Below are 18729 nucleotides of genomic sequence, written 5' to 3'. Positions count from 1 at the left end.
CCATTTCATGTCATATTGCTCGTCACATATCACCTGCATTTATTGAAAAAATTTAGGAACCCAAGACTTTTTGGGTTCATCATTAGTAGAATGAAAAAAAAATTTGGAATTTAAGAACCATGTTTTCACTTTGTTTGTAACTGAATCAATTATATCAACATCATCAGTTCTAGATTTTGAAATATAATCATTCAATAATTTTGGATTTCCATTAATTGTAATCTTATCCTTCACAACATTCACATTTTTGATAACTGGTTTCCATTTTTGAACTGGAATTTGCGAATTATGAGATGATGCACTCTCAATTGAAGAATTATTTGTGTACTTAGCAAATGCACTTTTGATTTGTTCTTCTGAAAATTTTCCACTTTGATATTTCTTTCCTTTCCCTTCAAACCAATGATTGAACGTTCTAACATCAGATTTTCCTTTTGTATATGAAACTTTGGTTGTTTTTGATGTTGAAGGATTTGGAAAATTTGGTTGTTTTGGTGAAAATTTCATTTTGACTTGAGTTGAGTTCTTCAAAGTTGATGAAGTATTCGTGAATTTGCCAACATTTTGAAACTTTTGATTATTTGCAAATTTTTGCGAATTCTCAAATTTTCGATTGTTGTCATATTTGCGAACATATGGAACCTTGTCAACAGAGTTTATTTGTTTATGAAAACTTGATGATGTTTTTGAAATTTGTTCTTTTTCATCTCTTGATTTTTCCTTAGACACTACTTGCCAGAATATTGCTTTTCTTGCTTTTCTTTTTGAAACATTATTTTCTGTTGAAAAATTTCCAACCATCAATTTAAATTCATGAGAGTTTAGTTTCACTTCAACCTTTGATTTTTCATCTTTTTCAAAAACTTTGTTTGATTTTTCACCTTTAACCACCCATTTTTGTGTTGATTTTTGTTTTTGAAACACATAAGGATTTTTGGTTAAATTGTTTTCTTCTGTGTTTTGATTTGCAAAAAAACCTTCAGTTGTGGACTTTTGATTATCTTTTTCAATCATTTTATTAAAATCAGGATGAACTTTCTCAGCATTTCTAGTAGTGACAAAAACTTGATTTGGAAAAATAGTTTTATCAGTACATACAAAATTTGGATATACCACAGTGTTGGTTTCCAAATAACGTGTGCCTTTATCATTTAAAATTTTATCAAATTCTTTTGTATTTTCAAACACTTGATCAACTACAACCCTTTGAGGTGTTTCAGTTGAAACTTTCTTTTCTTCTTGTTTTATATCTGTGTCATCAGATTTCCAACTTTCTTTTCTTCTTGCATATCTATCATCAGGTATTTTGTCAAATTGAGCAATTGTGTTTTCGCAATCATAAGAAACAACATCAACTTTTTCACGTTCATACTCAAGAAAAGGTAAAAGTTTTATATGTTGTTCTTTGCTAATCTCAGAAGAGTGATGTAAATCTGTTAATTTTGCATACAGACGTTTTGCAGAATTACAATATATGGTTCTCTGTGCTAGTAATAACCTAACATCGTTAGTAAGATTATTCCTATCACAGTCTATATTTTTGACTTGTAATTCCAATTTTTCAACTCTGCTCTTCTTTATTTCTAAATCTCTTCGTGTCTCACTAAGTTGCACATATAATTTCTTAGCTTCATTACTAGCAGACACAATAACAGAATCAAAATAAGCCACAGTATCATCAAATGAAACAATTTCAGCATCATAAGCAGATAAAGGAATATTAAAAGATTCAAGAATTGTACGTACCTTGGTTGTCATGGGTGATTTGTCAGTGGATTTGGACACAAAACATCTCCCTGAAATGTTCTCTTCGCAATCCTCCAAAACTTGCGAACATTGCTCCATGTGTGGGATGCCTCATTTCTTCATCATCAGATCCTGAAGACCAGATCTGATAAGTTCCACTCTCTTCTTCAGCAGTTTCTCCCTTCGCAACCAATGACACTTCTTTGGTCTTAGCACGTAACTCTTCAATCTTCTCTGAGTAGTATGCTTCATCTTTGACTTTTTCTTTCTTCTCTTCTCTCTTTCGCAACATGCAGTCAGCTGCAAAATGATTCGCACCATTGCAATAATGACAATAGATTCCTAAATCACCTTTCAACTTTTTCTCTTCATTCGCATTTTTCGGTTTTTCCTCAATTTTCTCCATCTTCTTTCTCTCATCCCCTCCAGTCCTTGTTGTAACATTCTTCGCATAATTCATCTTTCCTTTTGGATTAAAAGGCTTTTTGAAAAACTTTTTAACTCTGTTGTTTGAATAGAATGCTACAGCTTCATCATCAGAATTCATCAAAAATCCTTCATTATCTGATCCATCTTTTTCATCATTTTCTGATACCTTTGAAACTAGAGCCAAAGGACCACCAATAACTAGTTTTGATTCTTCATACATTTTTGAGACCTCAGATTCATGTGTTTTCAGTTGATTGTAGAGATCATTCAATTTGGTTGTATCAAAACTTTGTTGATTCTTAATCATCATGCTCACACTTTGCCACTCCATGCGAAGTCCCATAATGAAAGTTAAATTGAATTCCATGATAGATCTAGTGATACCATAACTATTGCAGCGAAACACAAGCTCATTCAGATGATCATAGTAACTTTCAAGAGTCTCTGCATCCTTTTGTCTGAATTCCTTCAGTTCAATCAGACATTGCTTCACAGAATTGATCTTCGTCTTTTCGCTACCTTGATACTTCTCTTTTAGAGTATTCCAGATGTCTTTTGCTGTTTTACAACTACGAATGTAATTGTAAACCACAGGAGGTAGAGCACCTCTTAGTTCCCTCATGCACCTCTTTTCATTATCCTTCAGTCGTTTTCGTTGATCTTCAACATCAGGAGATCCAATGGATGGACCAATTTGTTGAACATTTGCAGGAGCTTGAACTGTTCCATCGATACAATTCCAAAGTTTGTCATCTATTCCATTTAAGTAATCTTCCATTCTGTCAGCCCACTGATCATAGTATTCTGGAATCAACATCGGAATTTTGGTTGAAGAACCAAGCAAATGAGAGAAAGAAGTCATTATGTTCATGTTGAAGTTCGCCATTGATGAACAACAAAAAAAAACTCTGAAAACTTGAGAACTTGACGAATTTCAGAATTCGATCAAACGAATTGATCAAAAATCACTAATCGATTACTCGACTTAACAATTCAAATACAAAATCAATTCAAATCTGAAGATCACAAGTGATTTTCAAAACCAAAATTGCGTGGAAAATTTTGAGTAAATTTTGCAACTCAAAAAGCAAATGAATATTCTACGAAAATCAGATCTAAGCAGTTTGAATTCTGCTCTGATACCAATTGATGAGAATATATCGAGAATTAAGATACGAAATAATAGATTTGAATGATGAAAGATAAAGAACACACGAAGTAAATATTAATCAGATCTCGTTTTATTAAGACTGATTACAGAGTAAGCTGAAGAGAGATTTTGTGTTTCGATATCATGTATCTACTTCAAGCCTAAGTCCCTATTTATAGGAAACTTACAAAAAGTATACTAAGTCTATACAATGAAACTTCGCATGCTACACTTCGCATATAATATTGACTTAGTAAAATAACATACAAAATGCGAATCATTACAAGACACACTATTCGACTTTTACAACTAACATCTACAGGAATTGTACTTAGAAAAATCCCACTAACAAGATTAAGCTTTGAAACACACTAGAACCCCTCACCATGAGTTTACGGCCGTAAACTCATGGTGAGATGTCCCTGGGCCGTAAACTAGGTAATAAGAGGTTACTCTTGGAGGGTAAACTTCATTCCTAAGCCATACACACCTTTAGACGCTACCCAGGACACCCAAACACTTAACCAAAGTGTTTTCCGCTCCTTTGAGCGCGTATACTTGTTTAATTAGTATTAAATATACTAATTGTATGTGAACATATGTTATGATATGTTAAATAGGTCATTGTGTGTGTTCGAGTCCTTGCGTGACACCGAACGCCCAAACGACACCTTTGTCAGACCTACTTACACCAGGTGATTTCATACCCCTGAATGAACCTTTCAATGTTTTTACATGTTTTATAGGGGGAATACAAGTTAAACATGCCAGTTATCATATCAATCACATGTGATTGATAACTCGCATGCACAAGATTTTACCACACTGTATACTGTTTTACCGAGTAGGACACTATAATGACTTTCAAAAAGGTTTTCAAACTGTTTCAAACTCTTACTTATACTGTTTTATTCAAAATCATTTCAAACCGGTTTATAAAGGTTCCAAAGATTTCTAAAGGTTTTCACACTTATTTTACCAAAGAATACAAAATGCGATTTTCCTAAATATAAAGGTTTTCCAAGGTTTTCATCAAATTTCTCTTTCACGTAGAATACATTTACTTGTTAGTTACTGCTGCTTCGCTTATACTTATTTTATACTCCTACTTAGTAACGCCTTCACTTCTTGAAGCGCTTATACTTGTTATTGTCTCTATTTCACTTACACTTGTAGTCGCTTATACCTGATAGACGCTCTTACTTCACTTATTGTCGTCTCTACTTCGTGATACGTTATACTTGTTCGAAACTCCTACTTCACTTGCGACCGCTCCTACTTCACTTGTTATCGCTTCTACTTTGTGATACACTTACTTTTGGCAAACTTATACTTCACGATAAGAATCCATTTGTTACACACTCAAGCATAGTAGATGTATGTCTGTGCTTGTCTAGATGCATATAAGTAATGATTGAAGGACTTAGGAAGGCTTGTCCGCCCTATTTCCTTTTCTTCGTTGAGATGTGGTCTGGTGGGATCGGATGGCCGTCCGAAGGTCGTTTGATTCATTAGTTATATATTATGTATACGAGCATAGCCATACAGGAATTCTCTAGTCAGTTCAGTTAAGAGTCTCTACCTCTAGTTTACACTTACATTAGAAACACACTACCCACTATTTGGAAGTCTCTACCTCTAGTTCAACACTTACACACTACCCACTATTTGGAAGTCTCTACCCACTATTTGGGATGCATCTTCAGGACACGGCCTTCTCCGTCGTCTAGTTGGTAACCAGAATCTCCTGTAGGGAGAGCGGACATTGTGTGTATAGATCTATACGGGATTGACAACCCCGCACCCAGACTGCTAGCTACAGTCCCGACCTACCAAGCCAACGGGTGACAAATGTCATATTTTAGACGCTTGTAGGGCGTCTGGTACTCTAGTCAGTATGGTTACGAGTATCCCGGGTTACCTTATAATTAATTGGCTTTAAGGTAACGGTATTTCACCAGCAATTTACACTGTATGCTGGTAACTCTTTTTTAGAGTCACACTGTTTTGACCTTACAAGACGTATCTTTCATTTGATATTGTCTGGGGTCTGTATTCACTGTTTTGACCTTACAAGACGTATCTTTCATTTGATACTGTCTGGGGTCTGTATTCACTTTTTTGACCTTACAAGACGTATCTTTCATTTGATACTGTTTGGGGTCTGTATTCACTGTTTTGACCTTACAAGACATATCTTTCATTTGATACTGTCTGGGGTCTGTATTCACTGTTTTAGACCTTGCCAGCTGTACCTTTCATTTGGTGCCTTCTGGGGTCTGTGTCTCCATTTGTTAGACTGAACCAGGCGTGTCGTTTGTTCGATACATTCCTGGAGTCTATGATTCCTTTGCCTTAGTCAGCAGTCCTCACTGCTGAGGCATATGTATTTCTCTGATGTCTCTTGCTTTCTTAATAATCAAATTCAGTATTTTGATAATGATAGCAATTAAGGGAAAACTACTTTTTACCACATAACACTGACCAGTCTTGGTAGAAGGCTGCTTTTATTAAAGAAAATATAGGATTTTCTGGAAAGAACTCTAATACACAGAAAACACTTAAACTACTACTTATTAAAGTTATTTGATTGAAATGTCACTAAATGCTTATGAACTCACCAACATTTGTAAAAATGCTGATACTCGCTTTTCAAATAACTTGTATTCTCAGGTTAGCATTAGACAGGTACACCCCCGGAGCTGTTGATGAAGACGGCTTAGTACCTTGTTGTACTTATTATATTTTTTGTATACTTTGAATTGTTGTAATGTAACCATGTAAAATTTTTACTATTAATGCAATGTTTTGTTGTACTTTGATTACTATAATGCATGTGTTGTGATACTTGACATGACGTCATCCACCCCAGAACGTTTCCGCCGTTCCGGTTTTGGGGTGTGACAACAATGATGACATTGTAGAATTACAACTACCTCCTTATCCCATAGGAACGGACAAAATAAAAGAAAAAGGAAAAGTGACATCTTCAAATTCTTTGGTCGGTACTAGATGGTCAAATCGATTTGATGAAATGATGTCAAAAATTGCACAATTGAATACAACCTTGAAGAAGAATATGACCAAAACCATCCAAATCACGTAAATGACGGTGTTATTGCAATCTATGACTTGCCTTAATGTCGAAGATCAAACAAAGGTTTTGGCGGTCAAAGGGACAACTAGGGCTAAATATAATTAGATAAAACTTAAAAATTGGTCCATATGATTTTCAAAAAAGTTGTAGATAGGGTTCAGAAAGTTTTCAACTTGCATGAAAGGTCCACAATCTAAAAATTCCCGTGATTTGGTCCCTGAAATACTTGAAAAGACTTCCTTACCCTTTTAATTTTATTTTGGGATTTCATAACATTTCCTTGTTATTGAATTAATCTTCTTTAAAATAAAAAATAAGAAAGTACACATCTACACCCATCCCATACCCTCCTACCCCAATCTCCTTCCATCCCCCCCTCTCTATATGTATGTATGTGTGTGTGCATATATATATATATATATATATATATATATATATATATATATATATATGTGTGTGTGTGTGTGTGTGTGTCGACTTCTTCATTTCAAATGCAATAAAAGTGAAAAACACATACATACATACATACATACATACATACATATAGACGAAAATGACATACACACACATATTGAAGTTACAAATAACATGTATTTGATTGATGTGCAACTCAAACACACACAAACTTCACACGCATACATCCACTTTGAGAATTTAAAGGGAAAACCGATCCAAACTCCATCATCGATGAACACATAAAAAATCAAGATCCTACAACATTTTTGATCCATTATTCTTCTTGGTGTCATTAAGAGATCAAGACTCGATGGAATCACATCTCACTGATGAAGAGTTGTTTGGCTCCGTATTGCTACATCTCCGGCACTATAGACCGCCATACTCATGACTGAATTGGGTTTTATTCTTCTTAATCGTTATTTGATGCCTCAAAATAAACAAGATTAGAACCAGATTTTATCTTTAAATATTTCAACTTGGTTCAATACACACATAATCAAATATTTGAGATGAGTTGTAGTCGTCGGTGGAGGCAATTGTGGAGATGGCGGTGGTGGTTGTGGTAAGTGATGGGTTTCGAGCTTCATTAGATCAAACATAGGGCAGCAGAAACGATAAAAAAAATTTGATCTAAACTCAAAATGTTAAGGATCTAAACTCACTAATCTATGCAACATGGTAGAAATCTATAGAAAACATACCTTTGATTTCTTAGTTGGTTTCTTCCTTTTACGAGCCAATGGATTGAACTAGAAAACCCAAAATAGAGTTTCTTTTTTGTAATCGCACCCAAGACGCAAACAAGAAGCAGATTCAAGTAATCCTCGAACTTTAGGCTCAAACAAAATTGAAATCTCAATTATGTTCTTCGATCATGACGTGAGGATCTGCATGTCATGACGTGAGAACAACGATTTGGGATTTTTTAGGGTTTTGAAGATTCCAAAATTTGATAGCTTAGAGGTATATTTCTCAAGTGTCAAAACCGGATTTGGAGCCCTCTATTTATAGGGAGATGATTTGAAGCCCTAGAGATACATACCAAATATAATAGTAATTATCTATGGTATTCAAATCATTCTGGAATATTCCAAATTCTATTTATTTACTATTAATTAATTAAAATATTAACTAATTAACAAAATAAGTTCCTCAAATAAATATCTTCTCAGACTAATCTCCATCGGTTCCCACTTACACTTACACATCAACAATTGATCGGTCTAGATTTACTAGAAAAAACAGTGAGTGGCAGTTCAATGCAACTACTGTACTTATAACAACTTTGATATAGACAATCCTAATACTAATGACTTCAAATTCCTTTGATTTTTGTAACATCCCAAAAATCATAAGGTAAAATTTTCAATTTTAATTCAACCATAAACACCAATTATCCATTTCAATCATTCCAAAGTATATCAGGGTAACAACAGTTATCAGAGTACAACTACAAAATCATAAAGTTACGGAAACATGAGTGGATGTGCTACGATCAATCTGGGTCCTTCCCTTTCAAATTGGAAGTACCTAAAATCATAACCATAAAGCAGTAAGAACAAAGCTTAGTGAGTTTCCCGAAATACCTCATATCATACATATCATCGGGACTAGCCTGCACATTTGGCCTAACTCACCATAATAGGCCTAGCCCTTCTAAACCAATGGGCCCAACCCAACATACAAATGCAAGAGTCGTAGAGACAGCAAACATCCTATATAACATATATTAAGCCTAGTCCTTCCTGATCCATAAGCCCAGCTAACATACAAATAGGCCTAGCCTGTCATATAATGGGCCTATCCCTACATACCATGCAAGAGTCACAAAAATAACTAGCATAACAGATCCTAGTGGGACGGTATTGGTGCCTACGACCCACGGATATGATGAGGCGACTCACCTCAATTAGTCAATAACCAATAATGCTCGCTAGTCGATGCCAAGCCACGGATATAATGGATAGCCCAGTACACGTATGCATGCTTAGCCCTGTACGCGTAGTATACTCTGTAGTACGCCTAGTGTACTAGTTAGCCCCCATTTCTCAATTTGAATGACAGGTCTAGAAAAAAACCCAAGGTGTCTGATCACAGGTCTAAAGGTCAGCAGATCCACAGTCGGTGTGGCAAGTGTGCCAGGTTGCATGATGGGTTGTGCAAGGCGGGGAGTTTCGGCTGCTACAAGTGCGGTCGGACTGGGCACATGAGAAAGGATTGTACCGCTACTACCACTGCGACCCCCACCCCAGCATCTGATATGATTTGCTTTCATTGCAATCAGAGGGGACACAGAAGGTCCTAGTGTATGAGTTTAGCATCAGCAAAGACAAGTGATGGCACCCACTCCTGCTACCCTGAGGATTACAGACGGTCGAAAGGGTCAGGCCGAGACGCTAGTGGCGAAGAGCAGAGCATTCCAGTTGACAGCTGAGGAGGCTCGGACGACTCCTGATGTGGTTATGGGTATGTATCTTCTCCATCATCTTTGTATTATTATTGTTTATTGCTTATGGTTATTTGTTTGTCTATAGGATCGTTCCTAGTGAACGACATCTCAGCTCTAGTATTGTTTGATTCGGGGGCTACCCGATCTTTTGTATTGCTCGCGCTTAGCAAGCGATTTAGTAGAGCTCCGGGGGAGCTGGATTGCCTACTCGATGTGGAGATAGCTGATGACAGGACAGTCAGAGTCGCGGGGGTTCATAAGGGTTGTACGCTACGATTATTTGATGAGCAGTTCTCAGTAGACTTGGTTCTTATTCCCCTGCGAGGGAATAAGGTTATAGTAGGTATGGATTGGTTGAGCCCCAATGGGGCAGCGATTGATTGTGAGTTGCAGTTAGTGAGGGTTCACACTCCTAGCGGGGGAGAGTTAGTGATTCAGGGAGAGAGGCCACAACGCGGACCGATTCTTTGTACAGCAGCGAGAGCGAGGCGCTACTTTCAGTAGGGTTGCGCGGGGTACATCTGTGACAACCCGAAATTTCCATTCTGTACAACATATCAAGTCAATAGAAGTCAGAACAGTTACTGTTAACTTTCAGACTATTTGGGATAAGTTTGAGTATTCTGTGATTAACACTTTAGGAGATTCCAGGAGAGGGGGTGTCCTAAGGCTTATTGTGCAACAATAACATTTCATACTACAAGAAATTGGAAATATAAGACCCAAACATGGAGTTTGCGGTCCAAAACCCCAAGGGGTATATATATGGTCCTTAGCCATATTTATTCATTTGTTCCATTTCCAACTAGAGAAAAACCCGATTCTCTCTCAATGATCTTCAGCTTTTCATCCCAAATCGTAAGTCCTTCTATCTAAGAGTATAATAGGGCTTGTAATGTGTCTTAAACATCAAGAAATCACAAGGAAACATCAAGATAAAAGATTTTACGGCCCAAGAACACCTTGGACCGTAAACCCTTCTTTAAGGGCCAAAAGGGGTGCCCTAGTCCCTTCCCTTCCTTGTGAAACTAGCCTAGACTCATACCTTAATGTGTATAGGACTTGAAAGCACAAAAATACCATGTCCATGAGAGATTACGGCCGCAATCCCTAAGGGAATTGGTCTTAGGGCCGTGAACTCCTTAAAGGTGGTAAAGGGTGCCCTAATCTCTTCCAAGGACTAATCCATCAAGTAGAAACACTTCTAAGGGACATGTAAGGCTTCAAACCATCAAAGAATCAAGACCTTAGGAGATTACGGCCGTAAACTCAAGGGTTTACGACCGTAAACTCATTGTGTTATGGTCCTTGGGGAGTAAACTCAAGATAGGGGTTCTTTGGAACCCTAAACCCAATAGCTTTATCCTACAACAACATAGATGCAATCCTTAGGACTTATAACACTTATATAAGGTGTTTAGCATGTTCTAGGATGTCTTAACATTTTCAATTAGTTGTTTAATGACTAATTGGATAAATATATGTGTGATTATATGTTAACTAGGATCTTTGAGTGTGTACAAGTCTTCACTTGACACTTAGCAATCCTACATCGTTCAGTTCATCCAAACCACCATCTACAGGTGAGTTCATACCCCTTCATCAATGTTTTAAATGATTTTAAATGCTTTAATGGGGGGAATACAGGTAGAAAACAGCAGGCTATAGAATCAATCATATGTGATTCATAATTGTGTTTTCATCCAACTGATTTCACATACTTCAAAATGTGACACATGAAATGGTTTTCTGTCTTAAAATGTTTTGTTATCCAATGAATTACATTTGAAATGTTTATAAAATGACATCATGTCATTGTTATTTATTATTCAAAACTCTTAAATGTTTTACAAAACCTCTTTCATGTCCTTGGTCAAATCTATATCTATACACTTATGTTCATATATATATATATATATATATATATATATATATATATATATATATATATATATATATATATATATATATATATATATATGTATGTATTGACATGACAGCTTTCATTCTTCAGTCGGTTCCCACACTCTTGAGTAGCAAGGGTGTATAAACCTTCTTGGACTACAAATACATTCCAGTAAACTATTATAGGGATACTTTAGGGGATACAAAACATTATTCCTATTACAAGGAATCACACCAGAGTCAGTTCATTAATGAGTCTATACTAAATGTTATATGAAGAAATATACTTACATGGATCCTGTTACATGGATACTTGTACCTTGATACTATTACATACTTTACGTGTAGATTAGTTCTGTCTATCCTAGTACAAAAGGATATTATATGGGACTAACCATTCCGGCACGCACCTGTTAGCAACAGAGGTAATGAACATCTACGGATGCCTACGGTTAATACTTATACTAGGGGTACATTTACGGGACTAACCATTCCTACGACCTACTGTTAGCTACAGAGGAAAATGAACATCTACGGAGGTTCAAGGTTAATACTTTTCGGCAGTCGCGATGTCGTGTTTATCCTAATACAAAAGGATAATACTTATATATGGCTATACTTTCCCTATTACTTTTATTTTGTGATACGTTCACATAAACGATGAGGTAGACTATATATTGTTAATAGTAGTCATACAGGGGAAAAACCATCTTTGTTATAGCAAAACATTCGGGTCTTGGTAGAGGACTACTTTCAAAACATTCAAGTCTTGGTAGAAGACTCCTTTCAAAACATTCGGGTCTTGGTAGAAAACTACTTTCAAAACATTCAAGTCTTGGTAGAAAACTACTTTCAAAACATTCGGGTCTTGGTAGAAGACTACTTTCAAAACATTCGGGTCTTGGTAGAAGACTACTTTCAAAACATTCAAGTCTTGGTAGAAGGCTACTTTCAAAACATTCGGGTCTTGGTAGAAGACTACTTTTAAACTAGTAGGAAATATGAGATTTTCTAGGGTTTTCACACTTATATCAAATGCTTCAGTCAAAACTTTACATGGCATTCATAACAGCTTTCCAAAACAGAGAAATGACACTTAAATACTTATGGATTCACCAGCTTTATGTTGATCTACTCTTTCAAAATAACTTGTATTCTCAGGTCACCAGTAGACAGGTACGATGACCAGGTTTTGAGAAGACGGAGCACAGACAAGACTAGTCTTTTATTTTGATTACATATTTTGGTGTCTTATTACAATGAAAGAACACACATGTATTAAAACTTTACTTTTAATGCAATGGATGATGTTGTTGCTTGTTTACTATTTTACACTGTTATGATACTTCACATGACGTCCTCCACCCCTGAACACACATGTTTCCGCCGTTCTTGGTTTTGGGGTGTGACAGATTGGTATCAGAGCATTGTTTATAGTGAATATAGTATATCAACCCATAAAAGATATACTAACTATAAATACATTGGGATTAAAACACTCTGACTAAGAGTTTATACTTTTAAATAATAAAATATTTAAGTAAGTATACGTGCCTGCATTTATACTAAAATCGGTGTCACAACGACAAGAACAAAAGTATTACGATTGTTGAATATCACAAGTAAGCCTGGGGATATATGGACAGTCTTGGGAGTGGCATAGCCTGATCAACTATGTTGGTCCGAGGAGTGATTAGCATATGCCCAAGAATGGTTGTGATGTGACAACAAGTCTAAAAACTTACCAACACAACCACAAAGAAATACCATAGGGGTATTTGGTCTTACTGTAATTATCTTAGTTAGTTCGTCTATTTAGTTATTTCTTATATCCCTTTTCTCGCGTAGATTTTAATGGCTGGATTTCACCACGGCGACCCGTACTTCCCAAACCAAGGCAACGCTGGATGGCTGGAGGAAGAACCAGAAGATGATCACCCAATCCCTTTGGATGATCACTATGCTGAGGGTTTTTCTGATAGTTCTGACTCGGAGCCGGAAGTCAACAACCTACCTCCAACTGCTCAAAACCCAAACCTGAACCCCCGTCCCGCATTTCAAGGACCCACACCTCTGTGGGCCACAAACTTGAATACATGGAGTCAGGAACAGGAACAACCTATCTCCTACAATGGAGACAGAAGCTTCTACAACCTCACTGAGGGAGGTTCTGCTGACATATATATATATATATATATATATATATATATATATATATATATATATATATATATATATGTATAGACAAACACACAAACATGCACACACATAATATAAATCGATGGATACTTCTTGTATGAGAACTATGAAAACAAAATTAAAATCTAACGATTATCTTTGATTTTCTAATAAACAATCCAATATAAATCTAAATCGAAGTTAACCATCATTCATTTTCGCTTGAATTGCTACCCTAAAATTATTAAAATCTAAATGTAAAATATCAAACGCTTGCCTTATTTCCATCTGTAGGAGAATGAAAAAGTAGAAATTAATAATTATAAGATATTGCTACATGGAAGGGAATGGGATGGTAGCGGTTGAGCAGGTTGAGACATCGATGGAGATAGATTTTGTGAAGCAAGGAAGTGGACGAAGAACGGTGACAACCAAGTGAGGCGGTGTCATCAGAAACCAATAGAGAGAAGATGGACCAATAAGGTGAAGGTTGGTGTCAGGTAGTCTATCAAGAATCAACATAGTGGGGGTGGTGTTGGTCACCAAAGTGATGATTGGCATAGAAGTGGCCGCTACCGAAGCTGAGGCGAAGGTTGCTCTGACGATTAAAGAGGCGGAAAAGGGTAATGTCTAAGACCATAAGGTGTGGGCAACTAGATGTAACACCATTTTGGTGTCACATTACATGCCACATCATTAATGGTGTTATAACACCAAATGAGGAAATGGACAACATGTTGTATCTTGTTATGACACAAACTTTTTTTCCATTTTATAATTTATTTTTTATTTATTTCGATTTTTTTTAAATTGAGACAAAGATTTTTTAAATATAAAAAATAAATAAAACATAATGTTTAAAAATTATAAAAAACATTAAAATTTTTAAAGATTAAAATTAACATAAAGACTAAATTACACATAATATCCAAAAAAAATAAAAATAAAATAACATCCAAATTAAAAAAAAAAAAAAAAAAAAAAAAAAAAAAAAAAAAAAACCATATTCATTATCGTTATTGTTACCATAGAAGATATAATCCGCGCAAGTCCTCTCGAAGTTGTCTGTGTTTATTTGCGTCCTGAATGTCAACAACGCGATGCAAATAATCTGCTGTTCCCGGTTGAAACTGAACGTGTCTGGGCTCCATTGGGATATAGTGTGCAATATTTCGTCCTTTATCTTCTACTACCATGTTATGCATTATGATACATGCATACATGATATATCGTAAAGTTTCTAAATCCAATGGTCCTGGTGCATGTTCGACTATATGCCACTTCGCCTTCAGCACTCCAAAAGCACGTTCTACATCCTTACGTGCTCCTTCTTGTCTTCTCTTAAAAAGTTTGTCTAGTTCTTCAACCGGGTGGCGGAATGCCTTCACGAATGTGGAATACTGAGGATATATTTCACCTGTAAGGTAATACTCATATTTGTATTCGTTTCCATTCACCGTGAAAGGAGCATCCGGGGCTTTTCCATTCAAAAGATCGTTGAATATTGGCGACTGATCAAGAACGTTGACGACATTGTTGGAACCCGCAACCCCAAAAAATGCATGCAAAATCCATAAATCTTGAAAAGCGACAGCCTCTAACACCAACAAAGGTGATTCGTGATGACCACTTGCGTATTGCCCTTTCCATGCTACCGGAAATTTTTTCCATTTCCAATGTGTGCAATCAATGCTTCCGATCATTCCGGGAAACCCATGGCGTTCTTCATGCGCCGCGTACAATTCTTGCAAATCATGCAACGAAGGTTTCCGCAAATACACGTCTCCAAAAGTTTCAACAACACCCCTTGACAATGGATACAAACTCTCTCTTGCGGTTCTTTCGGACATTCTCATATAGTCGTCCATGGTGTCGGGTGACTCCCCCATAGCCATCAAACGAATGGCCGCAGCACATTTCTGCAACGTTGTAAACCCCCGTCTACCTCTAGCATCATATCTTAATTGAAAAAATTCGTACCTAAACATAAATTAACTACATTTAAAAAATATATTGCATATGTTGTAAAATTAAAGAAACATGTAGTACATTTTTATTTATTTTGTATAAAAATATAGTAAACAAACGATATCGGCTTTCCAAGGCGTTGGCGATTCGTAAGAGCAAATCCCTACTCAAACGAAATCTTCTTTTGAAGTCCTTCGCCCCGTATACACAATTATCCGCAAAGTAATCGCGATATAGATGTTTGTATCCTTCCTCGCAATTTGTGTTTAACATCGCACGTTTTGCTAGTAGCGGGGCTGGGTATCATCATTTGAATCATCGGACGAGTCGAAATGATCCATATTTTTTTGAAGATAATTGAAAGTATGTAAAGAGGAGAAGAGAAAGTGTGTGAAATTTTTAATAAAATGGGAGATATTTATAGGATAAATTGTTTTTTTTTAATAATTTTTTTTTCAAACCGTTGCAAATTAAAGACTCAAACGGTCACAATTCATTCGTTTCTTCCCGTCGCCACGCCAACGAGATCCACCTTCGACAAGTTGCAACGAGCAGGGGGCGGTGTTCCCCCCGTTACGCAGTCGTCGCCAAGCGCCACGTTTAGACGCGTTGTTTCTCGTTTGGCCCATACCGATTGCTCTAAGGGTTTGGAGAACAAAGGATGGCTGCAAAATTAGATTTAAGGTTTTATTTATGTTTTCTAAAGAACTTTCAAAAAAAGGCCTCTAAAATTTATAATTTTAATCAATTTTTTGTTAAAGAGAAAAAAAAAAGTTACAGTACACTTATCAAAAAAAATTTACTAAATGAAGGGACCAACTATGGTAGATTTGGGAACCATGAGGACCAACAACATCGGTTTTTGAACACGTATACGCAAACTGTAGATTTGTACTACCTATAGGGACCAAAATTATAATTTACTTATTTTATTATAAACTTTTCTAATAGTTTTTCTTAGCTTTGGAAATTTGACAAAACCGGTCTTGATGATTGAAAAACCCTTCAAATATAGTCATTAAAGCAGTTATCGTTATACATATTCCATTATATACCTTTAAAATGATAAGATTACCCTTAGGGAGGAAGGAGTCGTTTCCCTCCTCATGCTGAAACCACTAAACCCTAGGCGGAGGGTATCGAACCCATCCAACCCCAAAACCGCCGACCCCATCTTCTTCAATTTTCCTCTTTGGTTTGTCTCCCAAGCGGGTTTCTCAAACCGCTAAACCCCTCTCTTTCTCTCTTGCTTTCATCCCTTTCATCCCTTTCTTCCTTAAACCCGCTAAGACTCCTTCCTCCCTTAGACCATAAATGAGAAAACCTAAAAAGAAATCCAATGACCATTTCTATAAATATACAAGAAACTCAAATAAAACCCAAAATATAGAGACCACCAGTTACAACTCATATCTCTCTCACTCTCTCTTCAACCTCCAGTGGCCAACAATGTCATCTCCGTCTCCGGCGACACAACCACTGTCGCCTACATTTCTCCATCTCCGCCAGTTCAACCACCGTTACATACCCTACAAGTCCAAGTGGCCGAGAACTCTAATGACAAAACCACCCAATATCTCTTTCCCAACGTTGGAATCCAACACATCTACTTAGGGATGTCAACGGGGGCAAACGGGGCGGGGATTACATCCCCCGCCCCCACCCCCAAAGTTTTCCAGTTCCCCCGTCCCCGCCCCCGAAATCTCTAGCCTCCCCGTCCCCGCCCCCGAATCCCAGGATTACCCCCACCCCTGCCCCCGTTTCCCCGTCCCCATTTAGGTTGACTATTTTTAGGCGAACGAAGGTGTTGTTTAGGCTAAAAGAAGTTATTTTTTGAGCTAAAAGAAACCATTTTGGATAAAAATAGTTATTTGTAGCACAATTTTATATATTTAAAATAGGAATATTATAACATCTTAAAAAAGTTAAAATATAAACTTAAAAACATGATATTTTATTGAATTTTGGAAGTTCAAAACCATTGCTATTATTTATTATATTTTTATAATTAATATATATTAATATAAATAATATATTAACGGGGTCCCCATTGGGGGTTCGGGACGGGACTACCCACCCCCGCCCCCGCCCCCGTCCCCGAAACTAAAACGGGGGTTAACCTTGCCCCCGCCCCCGCCCCCGTCCCCGACTTTTTAAACAAATATTCCCCATTCGGGATCGGGGCCCCACGGGTTCGGGGTCCCATGGAACTTTTTGACATCCCTACATTAAGGATGAGATTTAGAACCGGAAAACCGGACCGGAACCGGAACCGGTATATAGAACCGGTTTCAGTTCCGGGTTTAAAAATTGGCTTTATCCGGGCTCCGGGTAATTCGGGTTTGGGTCCATCGGTTCCGGGTAAACCGGGTCTAAGAACCGGAACCGGTGTTAGGATCCGGAACCACTTTTAGGGTCGGAACCGGGTTTTGTGAAACGTTTAAAAGATGCATATCTCATTCGTTTCAACTCCGATTGACATGCAGGTTTTTCCAACATGTAGTTTAGAGTATGTACATGATTTTAGACTATAAATTTGACATTTTTAGTTTTATATTCATTGACTTACAACCTCTCAAAGTCGAGATATTAAAGCTGGATTTTTTTAGTTTTTCAGTTTTCTTGTATTCGGTGAAAGTTTTAAAACATACATATCTAATTCGTTTGAAGTCGGATTGACATGTGGTTTTTTCAACTTGTAGTTTATAGTTTGGAAATGAATTTAGAATATAATTTTGTCATTTTTGGTTTAATATTCAATGATTTACAGTCCTCCGAAGTCGGGATATCAAAACTGAAAATTTTCAAATTTTCAGCTTTTTGTTTTTGTACTTTGTATTCTATGAAAATATTAATACATGCATATGTCATTTGTTTAAAGTTGGATTGACATGCAGTTTTTTCCAGAGTGTATATTAGATTTTGTACATGATTTTAGACTATAATTTTGTTAATTTTGGTTTCATATTCAATGAGTTACAGTCTCCCAAAGTCGGGTATTGAATATGAAAATTTTCAAAGTTCAACCCACTAAGTAGTCAGTAATTACCAAAAAATTCCGGTTTTTCCGGGTTTTCCGGTTCTAAACCCACTTTATCCGGTTCCAACCTACCCACTTTGATGTTTCCGGGTTTTCTGGTGTTAGACCCACTTTACCCGGTACCGTACCCGAAACCGAACCGGAACCGGTTCCTATATACCGATCCGGTTTCCGGTTCTAAAAAATCCCGTTAACCGGTTCCGGGTTTTCCGGGTCCGGGTCCACCCGGTCCGGGTTTGGACCCACTTTCATCCCTACCCTACATCTACTTTGTCTCTCCCTCCTCTTGCAATCTTCAATGATGAACA

General features: G+C 36.8%; 1 protein-coding gene across 1 annotated transcript; it reads right to left on the bottom strand.

Annotated features, from left to right (window-relative positions):
• Positions 1-14435: 14435 nt before the first annotated feature.
• LOC111904918 (protein ALP1-like) lies at positions 14436-15302 on the bottom strand. The gene has a single exon (XM_023900621.1). It carries the CDS (start codon positions 15300-15302, stop codon positions 14436-14438), a length of 867 nt encoding a protein of 288 aa, XP_023756389.1.
• Positions 15303-18729: the final 3427 nt, after the last annotated feature.

Source organism: Lactuca sativa, chromosome 8 (genome assembly GCF_002870075.4).
Source record: "Lactuca sativa cultivar Salinas chromosome 8, Lsat_Salinas_v11, whole genome shotgun sequence".
In the NCBI taxonomy this organism is placed as follows: domain Eukaryota; kingdom Viridiplantae; phylum Streptophyta; class Magnoliopsida; order Asterales; family Asteraceae; genus Lactuca; species Lactuca sativa.
This window is presented reverse-complemented; position numbering and strand designations above follow the sequence as displayed.